Here is a 23,660-nt window from a genome sequence, read left to right on the forward strand (position 1 = left end):
GGCTGCCAGGGATTGAGGTGGTTGCGTGTGCTCCTGCACGTGCCCAAAGGAGCTGTGCTTGTTCAGTTGTGGAGGGCTGGTTTGACCCTGCATGGGATGGGTTTTCAGGGATATTTAGCTGGTCAGCTCTGGGGTGAGCACCAGCGTGTAAGGCAGGACAGGGAGGGGACATGCAAGGCATCTGTGCTGAAAGCGTGTCCTGCAGATACGGTACTGCAGCTGCTGTGACCCTCTGACCACACCTGCCTTCACCCCAAAGCCATGCTTGTGGGATCCCCTTTAGCCACAATTGTGACAAGGCCTTGCTGTTGTGTAGCTGGCAGGTTTGGGAAGTGCTCTGGGCTCTGCCATGCAAACCTCCGTGAGGGCAGACTGTAACTCCTGTTGGCTCAGTGCAACCATCCATCTGATCCACGAGGCATCAAAGCACCTTCATCCAGCAGTGGGAGAGAGGTGCCCATCATTAAGGTACCTGGGACTATCCAAACCTGGGTAATAAATGCACAGTATGAAGCAAAGGAAGGTCATGCCTTGAGCCCAAGCCCAGCTCTTTTTATTGGGAAGTTGGCAGGGAAACCTGCTGGGGAGTTGGGTGTCTGTCAGATCTCCTGTTGACTCAGCCTGCTCTCTAGCTGTTGTTTTCATTCAGGCTGAGTGCAGGGTAAACAGCTGGGCTGGGAAATGTGAAACCCTGACCCTGACCGTGCCGTCACCTTGGGCATCAGCGCAGGGAATGTGCGGCGACGCATGGACACATCGGAGCAGTGCAGGGGAGCAGGTGGGGATGAAAACATGGGGGGGGCCCACGTCTCCTGACGTCATTTGTTTGGATTTTAAGGAGTGAGAAATAGAAGTGGAACCCTACTTGTGGCGTAGAGTTTGTGCTGGCACAGGTTGCCCAGAGAAGTTGCAGATGCTCCATCCCTGGAAGTGTTGAAGGCCAGGCTGGGTGAGGCTCTGAGCAAAGAGGTCCAGTGAAAGGTGTCTCTGCCTGTGGCAGGGGGGTTGGAATGAGATGATCTTAAAGGTCCCTTCCAATCCAAACCATTCTGTGATTCCCCGATGAATGGTGTTGCTGGAAACACTAAAGCAGGCACAATAAAAGTGGTTTTCCCCCTTCTCCATCATTCTTCGCTGGGGACAAGTCATAGTCAGTGGCCAAAATGTTCTTCCACCTGTGCCATCCCCTCCTGGCTCTGTTTCTCAGCTTAAGTAACATAGTTGTTCTGGGAGAAAATTGAAGCACTCCCAAGTGCTCTGAAGCACAGCATCCTCCACCATGATCCCTGCCAGGCACCCAGATACTGGTTTGCTACCCTATGATAAACTCCAAGGCAGAAATCTAAACATTCAGTTCATTTCTTTTTTTCCAAGGAGCTGTTAACAGTTTGTCATTGTGTGTTGGAAAATACAAGTGCATTTGAGAAAATATGTTGGCAGCAAGCTCCCCATATTGTTTCAGCTTGCCCCAAAATTCCAGAGAAATTTCCCATTAATATTTTTCATGTCTGATTGGAAAATATTAGAGAAAGAAGAAACAAATTCTGTAGATATTTTTTGACAATTTTAGCCCGTTTTTTTTCCCAGCCAGGTCCCCATGGTATAGAAAAAAAATAAATGAAATACTCAAATTAAAAACATCTGCTAGAAATTAAACACATTAAAATCTTTGCTCTACAAGTGGAAAAATTTTAAGAAAGCCCTGATGAGGAAATCTGATTATTTAACTTCTGCGTTCCAGCAATCTGTGTGATCTGATTCCAGTGATTTGGGTCCAAAAATTGGTTAGAAGAGTTGTTAGGAAATTGGAGGTTACCTGGGTGAGGCTTTGAGTGTAAGGAGGTCCAGCAAAAGTTGTGGAAACTCAACTGGACCTTACTATTATAAATTTCAGCCCATTGACCACACGCTTTCCCTCTTAGTTGTCTTTCCCAGACCTCCTAAAAGCAGTGCCTGCAGGTCTCAAGTTTAAAAGCACATGGCAACACTCTGGAAAAGTGGGACACTTGCACCTCACCTCTGGATGCCTTGTGGTTTCCATCAGCTCAATGGAGAGGGGAGCCCTTGGGGAGGCTCATCCAGGGAATGGCTCAAACCCAGCAGTGGTGTTGGTCCCAAAAGTGGTTCTTCTGGGCCAGAGCTGAGGTGTGTAGGACACTGTTGAGCAACCTTTGCCTGTATCATCCCAGCCCCGTGAGGAAGCGGGGACAAGCAGGTTGTGGATATGGCAGACGTGCTCAGGAGGGTGTGGGTGGGAAGATGCTCAGCACGTACGCGGTTTCGAAACGCAGCTCCTCATCAAAGCTTCACCCTTCCTCCCTACATGGAGGATTGAACAAGGAATTGAGTTTTAGGTCACCTTGTGCTGGAGAGCACTGAGATGTGCATTGGTTTTAGACACAGAGAACAACGGGGCGTCTCTCTGTGCTCACGGGATACAAACTTCTCCAGGACACAGGATACAAAGTCCTCCAGGACACATCTCATCCTGGTTTACATTCAATACCCACAGCAGGGCAAGTGAATTGCTCTGGGAGTGCCCATTTCTCTCCACAGATCACAGAAGTGGTCAAAGGTGACCACCTTGTAGACACCCAAAATGGCACAAATCCTTCCCAAATACTACCCACAGCTTTGAGGTGGATGGAGGCAGAACAGCTTCATCTCGTCCTCCCTGCTCAGGATTCCTCAGGGAACCTTTTCATCTGAGCCTCCCAGGCAGTGCAGATCCTCCTGGGATGCTGCTTCAACAGCCCCTGTATCAGAAGCCAAACTGATATCAGTGGGGGTTGAGAGCAGAGATAAAAAATTACCCTTTTTTCCCAGGCTATGATTAATCTGGTGCCCACTGCTGCCTACAAGCATGTCCTCCTTGATCAGCAGCAATACAAAGCACCACATTTTCTCTCCCAGAGCTTCATGTTGTATTCTTTTGCATTACTTTGAAGATGTTTCCCAGCATCTCTAGGGTATCTGGCTTTACCACGTCATTGCCTACAACGTTTTTAGGAGATTCTCGGTCACCATGGCAATGCTGAGGTTGTCACTGGCCTGGGCTTGTTACATCATGAGGTGAGTCAGCCCCAGAAAGGCCACAGCCTTTGCCATTGTTTGATTTAATAACCTGCAACGATGAGATAACGATCCAGGTCTTAATGAAAGGTGGGTGGTAATGAGATGTTAGGAAACAGTTCAATAGCAAAGTCCATGGGATAATGACAGGCTGAGGTTGTCAGAGGGTGATCATCTGCTAAATGGGTTGAACAGACTCATCCATGGAGGGGGTTTCACATCTATCACTGAGCCCCTGCAGGCAGGAGACCTGGAGAGCTGCATCCCAATTGCATCACCGGGCTGGGAATAAAGTTCTTCATGAACACAACCAACTTCAGCCTTTGGGCACCTCCGTGAAAATAATTCCCGTAGCAATCTCTGCTTAGAGGAGGGCTGGAATTCTGTGTTTTTCCCATCAGATCCTCAACATGCTGCATCACTTTGCAGCACTGTGCTGGTTTGTGTTAGGATAGGTTTATTTTCTTCATAATAGCTGATATGGGGTTGTGTTTTGGATTTGTGACCAAAACCGTGTGGATAAGATAGAGATGTTTTTGTTATTGCTCAGCAGGGTTTGCACATTGCCAAGGCCTTTCTGCTTCTCACCTCACCCCACCAGTGAGGAGCCCGTGGGGGACAAGGAGTTGGGAGGGGACACAGCCTGGAGGCCTGACCCCAACTGAGCCCAGGGATATTCCAGACCATATGGTGTCATGCTTAGCACATAAAGCTGGGGGGGATGAGGAGGAAAGGGGGGATGTTCAGAGTGATGGCATTTTTCTTCCCAAATCACCATTACACGTGGTGGAGCCCTGCTTTCCTGGAGTTCACCGGACACCTGTGGGAAGTGGGGAATCAATTCCTCATTTTGCTTTGCTTGTGCACATGGCTTTCACTTTACCTATTAAACTGCATCTCAACCCACGAGTTTTCTCACTTTTACCCTCCAACTCTCTCCCCTGTCTCACTGCGAGGAGTGAGCGAGTGGCTGTGTGGGCCTGAGCTTCCAGCCAGGGTTAAACCATGGCAGTCCTAAATTAGGTCTGGCTCAGGTGTGAGCACGTGGCTCTGTTTCTGCTGATTTACCCAGAGAAGGCGCTGTGATAACACATGCCAAGTTATGACATGCAATATTTAACCTGGCAGCTGAGACAGAGTAACCTTGTAAACACACTTTCCTCTCAGACCAGCAGGATTTTTGTGCTGGATCAGTGCCATGTCACAGGTGGTTGTGGCATCTTGATTAGGGATGAGGTAACCTAAAGTCAAGTTCAACATCCTGTGGATTTACACCCTAAATAAATCCCAGGACATTCAGTGCGGAATTTCACTCCTTAAAAATCACAGGGCAAACAGGGAAGTGTTCTTTTCATGTAACTGAAAGTACCCGGGAGTAGGAGGCACAACCCAGTGTCAGGTTAATGTGAATATTGTCTTCTCAGATGCTCTGACGGTGCCAAAACATGAATTTTGGCTCTGTGACTGAACTGCACCCTTCAACCCTTTCTGTTGGAACCAAGCCTGAAATTCTGTAGCCAGAGTTCATTGCAAGGGGTACCAGTATTAAATTCCTGAGACTGGAATATCCCAGCGTCTTACTGTCTGATTGCCCTCTAACCACTTTTAAAACACCATATTTCACAGAATCACAGAATGCTTTGGGTTGGAAGGGACCTTAAAAATCATCTCATTCCAACCCCTGCCATGGGCAGGGACACTTTCCACTAGACCAGGTTTCTCCAAGGCTCATGCAATCTGGCCTTGGACACTTTCAGGGATGGAGCATCCACAGCTTATCTGGGCCACCTGTGCCAGGGCCTCACTCCCTCACAATAAAATCTAAATCTATCCTCTCTGCAATCCATGGAGTCAATTATCTCTATAATTTATCTCATTGATGGAGTGAGTTTTACTTTGCACTAGTCTTGTGAGGTTGGGAACTTTCACAGGACATTGCTCAACCCTCTTGGACCCATTTCTGAGCATTGAGAAACATCCCTGCTCCAATGGATATTGCAGCTTCAGAACGTTGTTTTTTTTTTAAAATTATATTTTTTTGAGAACTACAGAATATAATTCTAAAAAAATTTCAGATGAAACTGGGATTTTATATATTAACATTGGTCTGAGAGGCTCCTTTGGGGTCATCAATCCTGGCTAAGGGACACCCATCTTACACCTCCGCAGCTCTGGCCTTGAGCTTTACTGGGTCTTCCAAAGGACCCTCAAACATCTGAGCACACTTGGAGGCAACCACCTGTCTCTGGGCACAATGGAGGGAACCTTGAATGATTTAGCCTTTAATTTGGTGAATTGAAATTGAATCCAGGTTCTCATCCTTCCTTCTTCCCCATATTTATCACAGCCAGGCGATGCATTTGCAAGTCTCCCATTTCCTTTCTTATAAACGTGTAACTCACCAGATTATAACCAAACACCTCTAGTTTAGGCACAGATCTGACAACCCAAAAGAAACAAAGTTCGAACCCTTGTCCTCCTGCTTGAAGGGCTCTACATTAAAAGAAATTAAAAAATAAATTTGCTTTTATCGAGGTCGGTGGCATAGCACAACAGAGGCTGACTTCAGGCAGAATTTACTGTCCCTGAAAGAATTTCTGTCTTGCACCGAGTGTGACGGTGACAACATGTGGGGAACTCAGTGCAGAGGGCTGAGTAAAACCAAGCAGGTCCCCTGGAATGAGTGTGGCTGAATTGTGCATTTCTGCAACCCCTTCCTGGCTTTTCCTGCCCCTTGGCTGCCAGGAAAAGCAAGATCAGCTCTGGGTGCGACGTTTGACCGGGACTGATACCGTGGGGTGAGCAATGCCCTGTGCCTCTGCCAGGATTTCCCCCTCTGGGGCTCAGCACTTGTTTCTCAATGTCAGAGTCTGCACCCTTCTGAATTTTCCCCTTCTCTGCTTGTGGCTATTTTCAGGGAAAAGCTGCACCCTCAGGCAGGAGTGTGGTAGCCTGAACCTTGCTCCTCTGGAATCTCAGTGCTTGGCTGTTGTGTGCAACGAGCTCAATTTCTTGCAGTCGGGGAAGGAAGATGTTTAATGAGCACATCAGGTGCAACTGGAGAGAGCACTAGACTCAAAAGCTGGACGGTTTGTCCCCAGCCAGAGGAACAGATGTCTGCCCTGGTGGAACAGCTCTGGAGCAGCCCCAAGCACACGATGTTGTCTGCCCTGCCTGGATCCTGCACCCGGGCAGGGCTCAGCCCTCCCAGCTGCAGATTTAAGAGTTGTCAACCGGCTTTTTCCGATTTCTGTTCCTCTTTGCCCAGCAGCGGGGCTGATGCTGCAGGTTTGAGGCTGTTGAGGAGGAAAAGGAGAGGGAGAATACAAGGGCAGGGCTGTGAAAGGCAAGAAATGAGGAAGGAAAATACAACTTGATAAGACGAGAAGAGAGAAAAAAGCACTTTTCCGTGGCAGAAACACTCTGACCCATTATAGGGATTAATTCAGGATTTTATCGTGGTCCCCCCACCCCGGGCATCAGGACTTGGGCGGGATGAGGGTGAGATGTGGGGCGGGAGCGGTGTTTTCCCTGTGATACACGCACAGTTCGCACTTCGCTCCTTGTTTATTTACTCCTGTAATTGAAATACCTGTGAGGGCGAGGGAGGCGGCTGAAACCTGCAGACACAATGGACCGTGAACTCCAGCTGCCTTTACAAATCCAAACATTTTTATCAACCTTTGCTGATAAAAATCAGCCATTTATCACCGGGAGCCTGACCCTCAGCAGCTCTTTTTCAAGTCCCTCCAAAGAAAGTGGCATCAACAGTGAAAACTGCTCAGCATCCAGCTGGTGAGAGGACAGGGCAAACACTTGTTTTCCTCCTTGACATTTCTGAAAGTCTCCAATTCCCCGAAAATATTGCAGTCAACTTTCTCGGCTTTTTCAGTATCCTCTCCTCCCTTTTTTTTTTTTTTTAGGGGGCAAAATTCAGCATTTTTGTTTTGCTTTGCTTTTCCAAAAATCTGTACAAATACCTCTCCGTCAGCCCGGAGGAATAATTTTCTCTGTTGCAAGAAAGTGTCACTAATGCACTAACAAGAATTTGGGAGCTGCTGCCTGACTTTTGCAACCTCTCTTCCAGGCTAGGGAACGCTTCAGAATGGCTTTAAACTGGATGAGAGTAGGTTTAAATTAGATATTAAGAATGAATTTTTACTGTGAGGGTGGTGAGGCCCTGGCACAGGTTGCCCAGAGAAGTTGTGGATGCCCCATCCCTGGAAGTGTTCAAATTCACCCTGGGTGGGGCTTGGAGCAACCTGTTCTGGTGGAAGGTGTTCCTGCCCATGGTAGGGGGTAGGAATGGCATGAACTTCAAGATCCCTTCCAACACAAACCAGTCTGTGATTCTGTGAACTTTGTGCCCATGTTCCAGGATGGTAAACCAAGGCCATACTGGAAACTGCTGCCGGATCCAGCTGCCCTGACAATAAGAGAGCACACGTAAGGCCGCATTCATAGGGCGATGTCCACCCAGCTCCCAGCCACCACTTCCAAATTCTAACCATGGAAATAGTTCCTGGGTGCAGGGTTGGACCGTGCAACTCGGATCCCAGCGGGAATCTCGCCCACTGCACCCCCGTGCCGCGTCCTAAGGAGATGATGCGTGTTGCACCGAACGTAGGCAAAAACGTGACTTGTCCTTTCCTTCCAAGTTTCCTTTGGAGAATATAAAAAAAAAAAAAGAAATTAAAAAAAAAAAAAAAAAAGAAAACATTAAAAGAGGAGGATGAATCACAGCTTAGTCAGAGTTGGGGCTCGCCAGAGCAATTGCTGATGGTGCTGGCATTTTGGTGCTGGGGGCAGGGTGCCAGGAGAGGCTGGCTGGTGACCAGTGGGTTCTTCCAAAGGGGACAGGGAATTAAGTCCATGATTCTTATGGTGGGATGCATCCAGAGCCTAATTCCACTGTTCAGGATGAGTTACTAGGTGAGTTCGATGTTAGAGCAGCAGTGGAACACAAGAGGGAATTGAGGGAGTTTGATGTTTTGGAGAAGTTTGCAGCCTGTAAACCCTGTAAGAGATGGGTATCCTGTTCTCACAGAAACAGGTTATTTCCCCCTTTTCTGCCAGACTTCCCCTCTTTGCACTGCCCTTTTCTCTCCCACCTCTCTGTACCTGCTGCCTTCATCCCTCAGACACTCAAGGTAATTTTTTCCCCCATCCACCACCAGGACTTTCAGATTTTGAGCCCTGCATTACATTTATACCCCTGTCCCTTTGCATTTATTAAATGGTCCCTGAGACGGGGTGGGTGAAGCAGCAGCTCCAGCCAGCTCTGGCTGGTTTATTCCACCCTCCACATGCTCCATCACACAGCACAGCAGAGGATGTGGGACAGCATCCCTGGCTGTCCCGTGGCATCGTGTTGTGCCTCTCAGCGAGCTGACACACCTCTTACTGACAACATTCCTCCCCCTCAGTGACTTGATTTCTGGAAAAATCGCTGAGCTAAGCACCCCCCTGGGCTCCTTTCACAGCAGCTGCGAGCAACAGCTTATTTACCGGTCTGGGTGCTATTAATAGGGAGCTGGGATTTTGCATGGCACGACTTGAGAGGGGAAAAATAATCCTCTCAGAGCACCTAGTGAGACATCCTGCTCACCACCCTCTCCCCAGGGTGAAAGTGCCTTATAAATAGCAATGATTCTTCCAGCTGACCTCCCTCGGAGCAGCTGGGTGCTCGTGCCCCTGAAATCCAGGCCATTTATTTAGGAGTTGAAGCTTTCCGCTCCAGTTATTCAGGAGTTTTTAAGCCAAGAGTTACTAGGTGGAGCTAATTTGAAGTGACTGTGATTTTAATTCAGGCAGGGTTTCGCTTTCGGGCTCCTTTTGATATTGTGGGGGTGGTGATTTGTGAAGCCACAGGGAGGAGAGTGAGCTGCTGGGAGGAAGGGGGATGATGCCCAAATTCCTTGTCCTGTAACATCATGTGAATATTTGTCCTGCTTCTGATTCATGTTTTAGCTGGCAACTGAGCTTCTGTTGCCCTCCATGTGAAAAGGATTTGGGGATTTTGGAAAAAAAAAGCCCTCCTGGCCTTTCCCAAGGATGGATTTTGTGCACAGTGGTCCAGGGAGCGCTGTTGTGCCTGATCCCCATCCCACATTTGCCAGCTGGAGCACTCACTGCTCTCTCCCATCTTCCTTCCCACATCCCAAATCTGGTTCTTTTCCAGCTCCCTCATAGTAGCTATTTAAAAATTCTTTTTATTTTTTTTTGTTGTTGTTGCCTGTGAATATTTTTTCCCTGCGTAGGAGAGGGAAGGATTGTGCACTTTTTACTCCATCCATCTTGGCTCCATGTAAGGAATTGGCCAAAAATACCTTCTTTCTAGATGTGTTAACAAACACGAGCCTTTACTTCCAGGGGAGGAAAATGCCCTATATAATAAAAGAGGGGTTTTGAATGCTTTAAGTATCTGAGATGCTCCTTATCGGGCTTTAAATTTTCGAGCAAAATTTGCTTTATTAAACCCCATCAAAGCAGATGCTCCCACCTCTGCGGCTCTTCCCACCTATCACATATTCCCACTTCTCCCTGCTGTGGCACGTTCCCACCCAGCATCCTGCCAAAAGGACCCCTCTGTGCCAGGTGGGATAATCCTCATAGCTAAGGCAGTGTTGAGGTGCAGGGGGAGGGTGTTGAGCATCTTTAGGACTTCAGTGTCACCATAGGAATTTTCTGAGTGGCTCCTGGACGATGTCCCAACCCCTCTGTGCTGCAAACACAGGCTGTGTCGGGGTGTGAGTATTGCTGGGGTGCTGTTTGCAGCCTAACTGAAGGTGGAAATGAGACTTGCAGAAACCTGGTGAGCAGATTAAGGAGTTTAATAAACTAATAGAAGAATGAAAATTTTAAAAAAGAATAATAATAATTACATATTTATCATAGGTGAATATACATGACAGATAGACAAATAATAGGACGAAAATATCAAGATATTAATAAAATGTTAATAAAATAACAAATAATAAATATGAAACCAGCGAGATTAATACATTTAAAATAATAAGAGAAATAAATAATAAATCAATACTAAGCACCCGTTTGAGAGCAAAGGTTCCCCCGCGGAGCATCCCCAGCGCTCCCGCCGCTCCAGCCCCTTGCGGGGAGGGACGGAGGGATGCGGGGGGGGGGGTGGACCAGGCGCCTCCCGGGCGCGGATGCGGGCGCGGAGCGGGGCGGAGCAGCCGCGGTGGCCGCGGGCGGAGGAGGAGCCGCCGCATCCCGGGCATCCCCTCCGGGGGAGGCGGCCCCGGCACCGCATGTGCGACGTGAGCGACGTGCAGGAGCGCAGACACCGGCATCCCCCGGCCCCCTGGCATCCCCTGAGCCCCCCCGGCACCCCCCGAGCCCCCTCCGAGCCCCCTGGGTTCCCCCGGCCCGAACCCGCTGAACGCGGAGTGGGGGCGCGCCAGCGGAGCCCCCCGTCCCACTGCTGTATACTTGGAGTTCATTTATTTTATTATTACTGTATTATTTTATTTAAAAAAATAGTTTTATTTCTAAAATTAGTTTAATTTTGTTTCTCTCGTTTTGATTTTTTTCAGCTAATTTTATTTTTATTTTATTAAAATTTTTTTTAGTTTATTTTTTCCCTTTTGAAAAATTTTATTCCATTTTTATTTTCCATATTTTTATTTTATTTTTTTTCTTACTCCATTGCTATTTTCTACTTTTCTTAGGGTTTATTTTAAATTCCTCATATTTTTCCCTTTTATTTCCTTTTTATCCGCTCAATTAACCTTTACTTCATTTTATTTTCCCCTTTTTATTTCCTCGCTTTACCTCCTTTTAATTTTTCTAAATCATTTTTTTTAATTTCATTTTAATCTCCCGCTTTTACTTTTTATTTCCTTTTCGCCGTTTTAATGATTTAATTATCGTTATTGGGTTTATTATTTTTATTGCTTTTACTCAATTAATTTTCCAACACGGGAGAAGCGAGACGGGAAAGTTTTTTAACCGTGCAGGTTTTCAGCTTGGGGGAGCCTTCACCCACCCACCCCCCTGTAACACCCCCATAATCCATAATCCCCCTTCCCGCTGTCGCATCCTTGGGGTTGGGGGGTCGGTGGTCGCGGAACAAAGCGGGTCCTTTGTCCGCGCTGCAGTTCCGGGGGCGGGCGGCGGGGGGCAGCACTGCCCGGGCCGCGCCGCATCCCCCCCCCCTCCTCCTCCTCCTCCTCCTCCTCCTCCTTCCCCGCCTCCTCCGCGGCTCCGAACCCCCCTCCCGGCCCCTCCCTGCCCTCCCCTCCCCGCCCCGCGGGGCGGGCTCCGCCGGGCCCGGCCTGTCGGGATAGAAATAGGCGGCACCGGAGCTGCCGGCACATCGCGAGCGGAGCCGGGCAGGGCGGCAGCCGAGACCGCAGCAGCAGCGACACGAGCAGACCTTCTCAGTCCTTTTTCCCCGGCTGCCTCGCGTGGAGATTTTTCCTATTTCCCCCACCCCCTCCTATTTTTTTTTCCAATTATATAGGGAAGCTTTTTTTTTTTTTTTTTTTTTTTTTTTAAATATATTTTTCTTTCCATCGCGGTCCGCGGCAGGGCTCGCCCTCGCTCCCTCCCAGCGCGCAGCGGCAGCGCTGGTGCCGTTCCTGCCCGGCTTTGTGCCCTGAAGCCCCGTCCCTCCTCTTCCTTCTCCTCCTCCCCCCCTCCTGCCGTAAAACCTTCACGAGGCTCCGAGCAGCAGCATCCGAAAGCGCCGCAGCCGCTCGCTGAAACCACCGACTGCAGCAAAACCCCTTTTTATTTTTTGTTATATATTTCCTCCCCCTCCTTCCTCTTTTTTTTTTTTTTCTCCTCCTCCTCTTCCCCCGCAAACGCATCAAGGTGGACGCGGAGCGCAAAAAGACCTTTGTTTTAAAAATGCCCATGGAGCTGACGCAAAGCCGCATCCAGAAGATTTGGCTTCCCAATGACAACCGCCCGGCGCTGCCCCGCCGCTGTGAGTACGGGCACCGCAGCATCCCCGCGGGATGGGACGGGATGGGATGGAGGGGTGGGTGGGAAGCAGTCCCCGTCCTCTGCGCTCCCAGAGGGGGCTCTTTGCAGCGCCCTCCTCCCTCAGCATCCGTGCAGCATCCCGCCTCCCCCCTCCTCTGCCTGCTCCAGCATCATCCCCGTGCCCGCATCCCACTCGCTGCCATCCCGTGACTCACTTCCAGCCCTTGGGAGCTGGAGGAAGGTGCAGCCGTCACATGGCCCCGCGCAGCGGAGGATGCGGGGAGGTGCTGAGACACGCGTGGCCCAATTTCCACTCCCTCCTCCCCGCTCCCGCTCTCGGCTTCCAGCCCTGGGATTAAAAGGAAAGGGAGCAGGTTGTTCACCTCGGCGCCCGGTCACCGGCTCAGCGGGGATTTTCAGGATGTCACAGAGTCATGAATGGTTTGGATTGAAAGGGACTTTAAAGCTCATCCTGTTCCAACCGCACTGCCATGTGCAGGGACACCTTCCACTAGACCAGGTTGCTCCAAGCCCCATCCAATTAGTGCATTATAAATTTTTTTTTTTTTTTTGGAGGTGGAGGCAGCATTAGGGAAATGGATTTAGGGAAAAAAACCCCAGCCGTTTGCACTTTATCATTTAACCCTGTGGGATGAGATAAGAGGCAGGTGGAGGGGAAGGCAGAAATTAATGCTGAAACTTCTGCAGTGCTCTTTGAAGCTCAGAAAGATCCTTGAGGGGTTAAAACCAACCTCTGTGCTTAAAAAAAATAAATAATATATATATATATATAAATAAAATCAAATGCTTGGGTCATCCCAGTGTTACTATAAACCAATTCATGAATCATAATACAATCTGAAAGCTCAGGAGGCAGCTCCTTTAACTCACCCAACAGCTAAACTGACAACCTACCAGTTGTGCAACTCTGTGTAACTCTAAATGAGCATCGCAGGAATCTGCAGAGCCGGGATGGAGGAGATGGCACTGGGTGATGGATAGAAGTGGCTTGGGCAGTTGGGTGAATCAGTCTTTCCGATGCTTTTCTTCATCAGGCATTTTAAGTCGCTTCTGATGTTTATTTCTCTTGGCTGGAAAGTATCCCCTTTTAAAAAAAATAATAATAATTTTAGAAAAAGCAGATATCCTATGAATTTGCCAGCTGTTGGTGCCCGGGGCTGTGGGTCAGGCTCCCTGGAGCAGATGTTGGGATGCGCTGCCTGAGCCTGGCAAGGGCAGCTCTGCAGCAGGAGCTGCTGAGGAAATGGGATTTCAGCAACAGGCTGAACATCTGGGTTGCCAAGGGGCTTTGCTCTGAGTGGGGTAAAATGGCTTAATGCTTTGCATGTGTGTCTGTATGGCTTGACTTTTCTCAAGGACTGACACCTCTGAAAGAAATGCCTTGTGCACGCAGAGCCTCCCAGTGCCTTTTGCCACTTGGTTTCTCAGAGGAGAGAATTCCCTCTTGATAAAGGAGAAAACTAACATATTTAGTATATTAAGGTACCGAGGGGCTTATTAATAACGTAATGTGGCTTCTAATTATTTTTTCTCGGGCTGGGAACAAGCCTTGCTGGGCACTTTTTGCTGTGCAATATGATAAGAGGGTTGTTAGGCTTTTTTAGCTCCATTTTTTTTATTATTATTTTTTTTAAATTTTTTTTTTTTTTTTTTAACACAGAGTGGCTATTTTAAACTCGAGTTGCCATTAATTTCTCAGCAGCAACAAAGAGCAGAGCCACAAAGCTGGGTGGGAAGTGGGGGTGTAACGGAGACCACGGCCGGTGTGGTCCCCGGTGGGAGCGGGAGCATCCCTGGGAGCATCCTCTGGAAGCTGCTCCCTGCGCGTGAAATAATTAGTCCGATTGTCGCTTCCTCGTCAGTGGGAGGCTGGAGTGGCTCGGAAGTGGTGCCTTCATCTGGCCTTTTGACGGCGATCCATTAAATTGCTGTCAAGCTGCACGTCTCTCACGTAGGGGCTGGGAAAGTCAAGTCGTCGCAGGCGCCGGGTGGGCAGAGCCAGGCGAGGGGAGGGGGCTCGGGAGGGGGATGCTCCAGGAGGGAAGGGGCTGCCGCTGCCTTTCCCCGTCCCGTCTCTTCTCTTTGCCATTCACTCCCGCTCGGAGGCTGTGCCTGTAAAACCCCGGCTGGCGCGTTTTCGGGGCGGTAGCGGTTCCACGTGTGCGTGTGATGCAAAGTGCAGGAACGTTCATGCGTGAAGGTGTCAGGGGATTGCAGTGAGAAGAAGCTGCAGAAGGGGAATGTAGGGCTAATGTAGAACATGTGGTGTGGGGGAACACTTATACAAGGAGACCCGTAAAAGTGCCTGAAGTGGGGAGGTGGCTGTTTTATCCGACCTGTTAGAGAAGCAGATTTCCTTCCCTCTTGTGGTTTGTATTGTTTTGTTGTGTTTTTTGTTTTTGCTTCCTTCCCTCCCCTGTTCTGGTAAAGCACAGGAGCTCATCAGTGCTGACTTTCTGGCAGCTGTAAGCCACATGTGATGAGCGCCTTCTAAATATCCTGACTGAGCCTGAAAGTCATCCCTGACCTTGACTTACCTGGCTAGATATGGATAAGCAGTAATGAATATCCATTGAAATCCCCGATAGCTTCCCAGCAGTGGTGAAAAGAAATTATGAATGAGGTCTTTGTGAAACACTGAGCAAAACACTGGTTTCTGTTTCATCCCTGATGCAAAGTTTCTCCGGAGGCTTTTGTGATTTAGTTGGGTTTGGGCTCAGATTCCTGATAAAAAGTTCCTTGCTGGATACCCTGGTGTTTTGGGAGGTGCTCCCAGGTCTGTAAACAGATGCTTTTTTGTGGTCCAAGGGGAACCTGGATCTTTTCTTTGGCAGAAAAACAAATCATGGGGAGATTCCTCAATTACAGGTGTTTAACTCCTGCAGCACCCTTTGGAAGTGGCACGTATGTGCCAGGTCTGGGACTGTCACAGCTGTCTGGAGCCAAAGGCACATGAACAGTACCCAGTATTGTCCCCATCCTCTTGAACTGCTGTTAATGGCCCGAAATCCTCTTGGCTCTTTGAGATCTTTTGTCCACTCTTAAAGGAAAGGTTTCTTTATTTGGATATTATTCCCTCCTCCTCACTTTATCTAATAAGTGTGTGGGTTTTGTTGCAAAACCAGACTTGCAGCCATCGGTTGTGAGAGGAAGTGAAACTGTTAGAGGGGAAACAAAGATTTTTCTGGGTATATTGCTCAGCTCCCTTGGTACCCAAGCGTGGAAAATTGGCACTTGCTGCCAAAATCGATGAGAGCTGCCCTGGGCTTTTGAAACGCAGCACTGGGGAGGCAGGTTCTACAGAGGGAGTGAGTGTGAGGGCAGCTCCAGCCTGAGGAATGTGGAATATTTATGAAAAGAAGAAAAAGAGAAAATCTATTTTAGGTAGTTTTTCATCTCTTGCCTGCTGAGTCTGCTTTGCTGAGACAACGAGGAAGATGATGGGTGGCTCTTCTCTGCTGTCTGGGTACCAACGCTGTCACTCTTCCTTGTGGTCTTAATTTGATTTCTTCAGCTGTTGGATTTATTTTTTTTTCCTAGAAAGCAAAGGGAATCCCACGTACTTTGCATGTTTTATGGATACTTCTCAGTTTGTTTGCCCTCTCCAGATCTAATCTGAGTCTCCATCCTCAGGTCCCACCTGCAGGCAGCTGGGACAGGCAGGCAGAGCTCTCCACCCAGACCATAATTAAGCTGGGGTTTATGGCTCTGCCACCAGCCACTCACTCCCTGCATTCCTTTCCCATGAGGTCTCTGGGCTCACCGGGTGGATGGAAGGGTGGGAGGGAAATCCCCTGGAGGGTCTTGCCTGTCCTGCCCTTGCCGGGAGGGCTCTTGGAGTGTCACACTGGGCGGCATGAAAGGCAGCTGGCTAATCTAAATTCCATTAGGCATCATTAAGATCTTCCTTTCCTGGCTTTGTGCCTTGGCCTTGCCCATGTACAGCACCATGTGAGAAGCAATTCTTCAGAGCAAGCCCTAGGGAGGAGCAGGGATGCAGCCAAGGGAGAGGGATGCTGCCTCATTACATGTTCCACGGAATGTGTGGTCCAGATGCATCCCCTGACACTGGGGCTGCAAAGTACTGAAAAAAAAAATAATTCCCAAACTGCATTCCCAGTCCTGTAACCTCAGCGGTTTCCTCTGAACTGAACCAGGAATTTGCTTTCAAAAGTATTTATGGGGGGAGAAAGTGATTCACCTGGGCAGCCTGGCAGCTGATTTGTCTGCATTTTGGTCATGCCATTCAAGTGACTTGGACAGGAATTTCTCTTCACTTGCCAAGTCGTTGCAAAGCGCTGCCTCTGGATTTTATTTCCAGCTGTTTGACATGGATGCTCTTTACCACAAAAAAAACCCCAAACCAACAACTCAGCTTAAAATAGGTTTATGAGAAAAAAGGGATAAATTACTTGGCTATCTGCTTTTAAATGCTGATGGTTCTGTGGTCCTCATGCCCTGTTTGTCTTCAGAAAAACAGTTGGTTGCATTTGCACGTGTATCAGTTAAGAATCTAGTCAAATATTTTGGAAGATGCTCTCTGGGTGAAGATCTCTGTGCAGACCTGGTATTTCAGCACAGCAGCAGTGTCTGAAGTGTGCTGCTGCAGGACCTGGACCAAAGTACTTGGCCATCCTCCAGCTTATCACAGAATTGGCCAATTTGCAGAAATGGGAGGTTGTGTTTGCCTTGTTTTCTTTTTTTTTGATTGTAAGTAAGGAAACTGAGGCGTGGAGACTCTCCAGGGAGCCTGGGCCAGCTGCTGGTTCCTTACCTACTTTGCAGCCATCAGGATGTTCTTACTGTGGCTTTCAGACTGTGACTGTCTTCCCCCCTGGTTTGGGTGACACCAGGGTGAATTTGGGTCAGCATGGCTTAGCTGGGACAGCTGTGTCTCACCAGTGGGAAGCCATGGAGCCAACCACCATGCCTCCTGCTCAGGGTCTTGGTTGTCCAAACTCACGAGAGGGATGTGCAAGAGATATTACAGAGGTGATGGTGCACAAAGAACACGTGTTTTGTATTTTCTCTGGCTGCTGAAGGGTTTGAGGGAAGGCTGAGTGAAGAGCAAGTGCCTTATAGGGTTGATACCAGATGAACTGGAGGATTCACAGCTGCTCATGTTCTTTCTCCTCCTCCTCCTCGTAGCCTGTGGGCCACAGCTTGCCAATTCCCCCACTGTGATAGTGATGGTTGGCCTCCCAGCCCGTGGGAAGACCTACATCTCCAAGAAGCTGACCCGCTACCTCAACTGGATCGGTGTCCCTACAAAAGGTAAGGCATTCACTGGCTTCCTGGGGGAAGCATGAGGTCTGGTCCTCAGGAGTTGCTGTAGAGCTCAGTGCCTTGGGATGTAGCAGGAGAGCTTTCCAAAATCCGATGGGCCAAATATCAATGTTTTGCCATCATTTCTGCTGCAGCCTGGGTCCTCCTTCACTTCAAGATCAAGAGATGTCCCTTGAGCCCTTTGCTCTAAGAATGTACTTTCTTATCACTTTGCTTGCTTTAATTGCAGAAACTGTACAGATGAGATGAGCTCCTGGTTTTGATGGCTTTTGTCTTTCCCAAATAGTTTTCAACGTGGGGGAATATCGCCGTGAGGCCGTGAAGCATTACAGCTCCTATGACTTCTTCCGTCCTGACAACGAGGAGGCCATGAAAGTCAGGAAGTAAGTGTGGGCACTGCCTCCATCCTACCAGTCAGGTCCCAAATGGGTGGTGAAGCCCATGGCTGGAGCACAGTTACCCAGTTTGTTCGGGGGTGATGAGCAGGGCTCTACTTTTGAGTTCTCCCTGCCTGGCCAAAGAGGCCTGACTTGGGTGCCAAGAGCTCAAAACTGAAGCTGCGTGGGCTTGGTAGCTTCGGGGTCACCAGCACATCCAGAGGACATCAGGACCACGCATCTCCTCTTTTGCAGGCAATGTGCCATGGCTGCCTTGAGGGATGTCAAGCTGTACCTGACGGAAGAGGCTGGACAGATTGCGGTAAGAACGGAGATGTGCTCCGTGGGATTTTGGCAAGTCCCAGTCCTGAATGTCCTGTGCTGTTTGCTCTGCAGTTTCTTCCCTGAGGAGGGGCTCAGTGGGAAACCAGGCACTCGTTGTGCTAAATGAAATCTTTGCTTTTAAAGGTTTTTGATGCCACCAATACCACGCGGGAGAGGAGAGGGATGATCCTAAACTTTGCCAAAGAAAATGGATTTAAGGTTGGTACTGTGGGACTATGCCCGAATTGCATAGTCCACCTTAGTGTACTGTTGGTGTATCTTTTTTCACTAATGTGTTGTCTTCATGATGCTCCTGTGTAAGGGATATTTCGTTGCTGGGTTGGATTAAAAATGTGAAACTCTTCCCTCATTCCTCATAAAAAGTCCTGGAGAAGGAAACAATGGGAGTAGGGCAGAGGGATTGCTCTCTGGGTGAGCAGGGAGGAGGTTGGGTTGGGCAAGAAGCTGGTTGAGTGTTAAAAGCCTTGTTGTTGGCTTTCAGTTGAGGTTTGCTTTGCTTCACAGGTGTTCTTCATTGAATCTGTCTGCAACGACCCCACTGTGGTTGCCACCAATGTTATGGTAAGTGTGGAAGTGTCTTGCTTTTGTTTTCCCTCCACAGACAGATAGGAATGGCATCACATTCACAAGCTCTGGTTCTCATGGTGGACTTCAACCACCCTGGTATCTGTTGGAGGGACAACACAGCATGGCACAAGCAATCTAGGAAGTTCCTGGAATGTGTTGATGATAACTGCCTTCTCCAAGAGAGAGAAGCCAACAAGGAGAATGTGCTGTGTTGCACCTTGTTGCCACCAACAGGGAAGGGCTGGTGAGGAATGTGAAGCTCAAGGGCAGCCTGGGCTGCAGTGACCACGAAATGAGACCTTAGCAGAGCAGACTTTGGCGTCTTCAGGAGTATGCATGGAGGAGTACCATGGGATAAAGCTCTGGAGGGAAGAGGGGCCCAAGAAAGCTGGATCATCTCCTCCAAGTTCAGGTGTGATGCATTACCAACAAAGAAGTAATCAAAAATGTCAGGAGGCCTGCATGGATGAACAAGGAGCTCCTAGACAAACACAAAAAGGAAACCTACAGAGGATGGAAGCAAGCACAGACAGTCTGGGAGGAATACAGAGATTGTTTGGGTAGCCAGGGATCAGGTTAGAAACAATAAAGCCCTGACAGAATTAAATCTGGACGGGGATGTTGGGGACAACAAGAAAAGCTTCTATAGGTACATTTGATGATAAAAGGAAGACTAGGGAAAATGTGGGCCCTCTCCAGAAGGAAATAGGAGGCCTGGATACTGGGGATATGGAAAAGGCTGTGGTACTCAATGACTTTTTGCCTCAGTTTTCACCACCAAGTGCTCCAGCCCACCGATGGAGTTGTAGAAGGCAAAGGCAAGGACTGGGAGAATGAACAGTCACCTACTGTAGAAGATCAGGTTTGAGACCATCTAAGGAACCTGAAGGTCTACAAGTCCGTGGGACCTGATGTGATGTGTCTGTTGGCCCTGAGGGAACGGGTGGATGAAGTGGGGAAGCCACTATCCATCATATTTGAGAAGTCCTGGCCATCCGGTGAAGTTCCCGCTGACTGGAAAAGGGAGAACATAACCTCGTTATTAAAAGAGGAAAAAAGGAGACTTGGGAAACTGCAGGCTGGTCAGTCTCACTTTGGTGTTTGGCAAGATCATGGAGCAGCTCCTCCTGAAAACTATGCTGAGACATATGGAAAATAAGGAGGTGATTAGTGAGAGCCAGCATGGCTTCACTGAAGGTAAATTGTGCCTGACAGGCAGGGCTTGGTATTGGGACTGGTGCTGTTTAACATCACTGGTGATGTGGACAGTGGGATCGAGGCACCCTCAGCAAGTTTGCCAATGACACCAGGCTGTGTGGTGTGGAGGAAGGGATGCCATCCAGAGGGACCTGGACAGGCTGGAGAAATGAGTCTGTGCCAATCCCATGAAGTTCAAGAAGGCCCAGTGTGAGGTGCTGCACCTGGGTCAGATCAATCCCAAGCACAAGTACAGGCTGGGTGGAGGATGGATCGAGAGCAGCCCTAAGGAGAAAGGGTGCTGGGCTGGGACTGGAGCATGGCTTTTGCTCCTGTTGGGAGCTGTTGTCCCAGGGCCAGTGACCAGCTCTTTGGGAGGTCGCACACAGCCTTTTCCATGACGCTAATAAAATGCTCAGTTTGCTGCATTTTTTTTTTTTTTTAAGCTGGATTTTTTTTTTTTTGGAGGATTTTAATCCCTTTATTTGGAAACTAGTGCTTGAAGGGGGAGAAAATGAATGTGGGATTTTGCTCCATGGGGGTGCTGCAGATGAATGGTGCTCGTAGTGCTGGGATCAGTGTGGAAAATATGCCATGGGCCCTGGATGCTGCCACATGTCACTCTGTTGTGTTATCCTGTTCGTTTCAGGATTGCCTTTGAAGTTACTAATGTGTAATGCTGCTGTTCAAACCCAAATCTTTAGGGGAAAATAGCCTGTTATATTAGTTCAAGCAGAACTTAGTCCATGGGAGTTCTGGATATTCATGTTGCCCATTTGTAGTATCTGTCAGCCCAGTAACTTGCAGCAAATAGTGCACAGAAAGAGTTTGAATGTTGTTATGCTAATATCCTTTTGCTGACCCAGGATAGTCTAAGTTCATGGCACTTTCCATTCTCAACTTGAATTTAAACCTGATGCTTTTTTTTTTTTAACCACAAGGAAGCTCAGTTTTCCCCACTGTGTTGGGTGGTGAGGTGCTACCCCAATTCTTGGGAGAATGGGAGTGGATTGATGCACATCTATACTAACCGTGCAATGGTTTGTACTAGATTATCTCACTTTATGCTTATTTTTGGGTCTAACTCGCTTCTTTTGTGCCATATGATAAGTGATGACTGTAAAGTGTCTCAGCTGCTTGCTGGATGTTGGCAGGACTTTGGAATTTGAGATTAGCATTGCCTGGCTGGGAGACCTTCCTGACCTCTCCCTGTGGTGTTTTTTTTTTTTTTTTTTTAACAGGAAGTCAAATTGTCCAGTCCAGATTACCGGGACTGTAACTCCACTGATGCCATGGAGGACTTCATGAAGAGGATCAACTGTTACCAAGCCAGTTACCAGCCACTAGACCCTGATGACTACGACAGGTAAGAGACTTTTTGCTGACTTCTGAGCTGGCTTAAACACCCTCCTGCTCCCAGGAGAGGAGCAGTGAAGGATGAAGCTGTATTTCACTTTGTGTTCAAATACCTGACTGTGCTAGAGTTATGTATGGCCAAGCCTCACCTGGAAACCAGGCTTCTTCCTTGAAAATGCTGGTTTTCCCCAGCCTTGTGCCAGGGAGTCGGGCACTGAAACTTTCCCAGGCTCTTCTGGGCTCAGATATGCTGTTTTCAACCCTGTTCTGCAGGTCTAAATACAAAGGGTTTGGAAAAGCACTTGAGTTTGAGTGGTTGAGGTGCTTTTGTTGTTGTCCCACTTAAAGGAAGGGATTGGTTGGCTCAGACCACAGGACTGAGCAAGCCCTGTGGCTTTTGCCTAGTTGTGTGCCCTGGGAAGACCTTTGCTGTCCTGTATGACTCTGTAGGCACCTCCCAGCCTTTCCACTGCTCACAAACACATCTGTGTGCTTTGTGCGGATTATTCCACTCCTGCTGATCCCTGTCCTGGGGAGGAGCATGTTCCCTGTTAGTCCTGTTTAATCCTCTTTACTGCTGCAAGGAGGAATGGCGATTACACTGGTGTTATTCAGCTCTCCATGAATCCCTGTTACCTGTTGGCTTCCTGTTGAAAATAGCCTGCAGGAAATCCTTTTAGCTGGGTGATTATTATGCTGAGGGAGATAAGTCACAAGGCTGTTTCATGAGAATGATGTTTCTTTCTTTCCCTAGGGAACTTTCTCTCATCAAAGTCATCGACGTTGGCCGGCGGTTCCTGGTCAACAGGGTTCAGGATCACATCCAGAGCAGGATTGTTTACTACCTGATGAACATCCACGTCCAGCCCCGTACCATTTATCTCTGTCGGCACGGAGAGAGCGAGTTCAACCTCATGGGCAAGATTGGAGGGGACTCTGGCCTCTCCAACAGGGGCAAGAAGGTGAGGGAGAAGGGGAATTACTCCCCTGTGGCTTCAGGGAGGGGTTTGTCTGTAGTAGATGCCATGTGTTGGATGAAGTGTATATTTGATGACAGCTGGGTTGCTCAGGATCCATCTATAGGGCTGGTTAAGTCTGGGCATGGCCTCAAAACAAGACTTCCCAGCTATCATTGTTACTTGTAATCTTGCAGTTAAAAGAGATTGGGCTGCAGAAAGCAAATAAGCAGAGCTATGGTTAAGGATAGCCAGGGATTTTCTGTAACACTGTGGGAAAGCCCAGGTCATGGTGCTGTTTCCTGGGTGCTGATGTTCCTTGAAGACAATATGTTGCCTCTTTCTCCTCTGCTTTCTCTCTGTTCTCACACCCCTTCTTGGGGATCATTGCATGTGTGGCTGCTCATCACCTTGGAGCAGAAGACTTAATCTGTCTGCCTATGGAGGGCAAAAGCAGACCTGAAGAAGTCAACACTTACTGGGAAGCAGGGAAGAAGGCCCACTGGGAAGCTATGGACCAGGAATCAACCTCTTTTTTTTATGTCCCACAGTTTGCACTGGCACTGAACAAATTTGTAGAAGAGCAGAACCTGAAGGACCTCAAAGTCTGGACCAGCCAACTAAAAAGGACAATCCAAACAGCAGAAGCTCTCCAGCTGCCCTACGAGCAGTGGAAGGCACTCAATGAAATTGATGCTGTGAGTATCTTTGATTGCAGTAGGAAGAGCTGGATCAGGCTGGTTGTTGCTTGACAAGAGAGAGCAATAGCACTAAACTCTTTGCTTCTGCTAAATCTTAGCTGCCATGGGGAGATTTTTCCTTCTGTGGGAAAGGGTGGTACTTCTGCAGGACTCACCTTTTGGCTTTGATCTTAGTTGTACCTGCTGCAGATTCTTCAGATGTTGTCTTGAATTATAGAATGGTTTGGTTGGAAGGGACCTGACAGACCATCTGTTCCAACCTTGTGCCATGGGCAGGGACATCTTCCACTAGACCAGGTTGCTCCAAGCCCTATCCAGCGTGGTGGATTAAAATGATTTTTGTTTGGAACTACTCTGTAGCTGAGCACTCATAGGGTTACAGACAATTGCTTTGGAGAAGGTTTTGCGTGTTGGCTGTGCTGATGCTTTTTGACCTGAGTATGTCCAGTAACCATGGATGTCCTGTTCTGGCAGGGTGTGTGTGAAGAAATGACTTATGAAGAAATCAGGGAGCAGCATCCAGAGGAATTTGCTTTACGTGATCAGGATAAATATTACTACCGTTATCCTTCAGGGGAGGTAGGTCTGCAGGGAGACCTTCAGAGACATGACTTCTGCTTTAAATGTGGCCTTTTTGTCTTCATTCTGTCCTCTAAACTTGAGTAGTGAGTGCTCCAAGAAACTAGAATAAAGAAAAGTCAGGGCTTATATTCACCTCTCTGCTGAGCTCTTGTGAAATCGTGGTATGTGAAGATATCACTGAGAAATGCATCACTTAACAAACAGTCCCACTGGCTTTACAGCAGATTAGTAGGAAAGGGAGTGTGGAG

At 48.4% G+C, this 23,660-nt stretch overlaps 1 protein-coding gene across 9 annotated transcripts in view; it reads left to right on the forward strand.

The window, feature by feature from the left end:
- The window catches only part of PFKFB3 (6-phosphofructo-2-kinase/fructose-2,6-biphosphatase 3), a 44,620-nt gene that overhangs the window by 11,023 nt on the left and 9,937 nt on the right, over window positions 1-23,660 (forward strand). For 3 of the 9 annotated variants that reach the window (XM_032687530.1, XM_032687532.1, XM_032687536.1), the window contains exons 1-10: window positions 11,628-12,025; window positions 17,194-17,319; window positions 17,618-17,714; window positions 17,964-18,030; window positions 18,177-18,251; window positions 18,558-18,614; window positions 21,059-21,183; window positions 21,928-22,135; window positions 22,681-22,827; window positions 23,305-23,409. In XM_032687530.1, the coding sequence (XP_032543421.1) occupies window positions 11,947-12,025; window positions 17,194-17,319; window positions 17,618-17,714; window positions 17,964-18,030; window positions 18,177-18,251; window positions 18,558-18,614; window positions 21,059-21,183; window positions 21,928-22,135; window positions 22,681-22,827; window positions 23,305-23,409 (1,086 nt within the window). In that variant the 5' untranslated portion in view covers window positions 11,628-11,946. Of the gene's footprint in view, window positions 1-11,627; window positions 12,026-17,193; window positions 17,320-17,617; window positions 17,715-17,963; window positions 18,031-18,176; window positions 18,252-18,557; window positions 18,615-21,058; window positions 21,184-21,927; window positions 22,136-22,680; window positions 22,828-23,304; window positions 23,410-23,660 lie in introns of those variants that run through there. The other 6 variants (XM_032687534.1, XM_032687537.1, XM_032687538.1 and 3 more) reach the window with 4 other exon arrangements.

The sequence above is a fragment of the Chiroxiphia lanceolata genome, chromosome 5 (assembly GCF_009829145.1).
Source record: "Chiroxiphia lanceolata isolate bChiLan1 chromosome 5, bChiLan1.pri, whole genome shotgun sequence".
Lineage (NCBI taxonomy): Eukaryota > Metazoa > Chordata > Aves > Passeriformes > Pipridae > Chiroxiphia > Chiroxiphia lanceolata.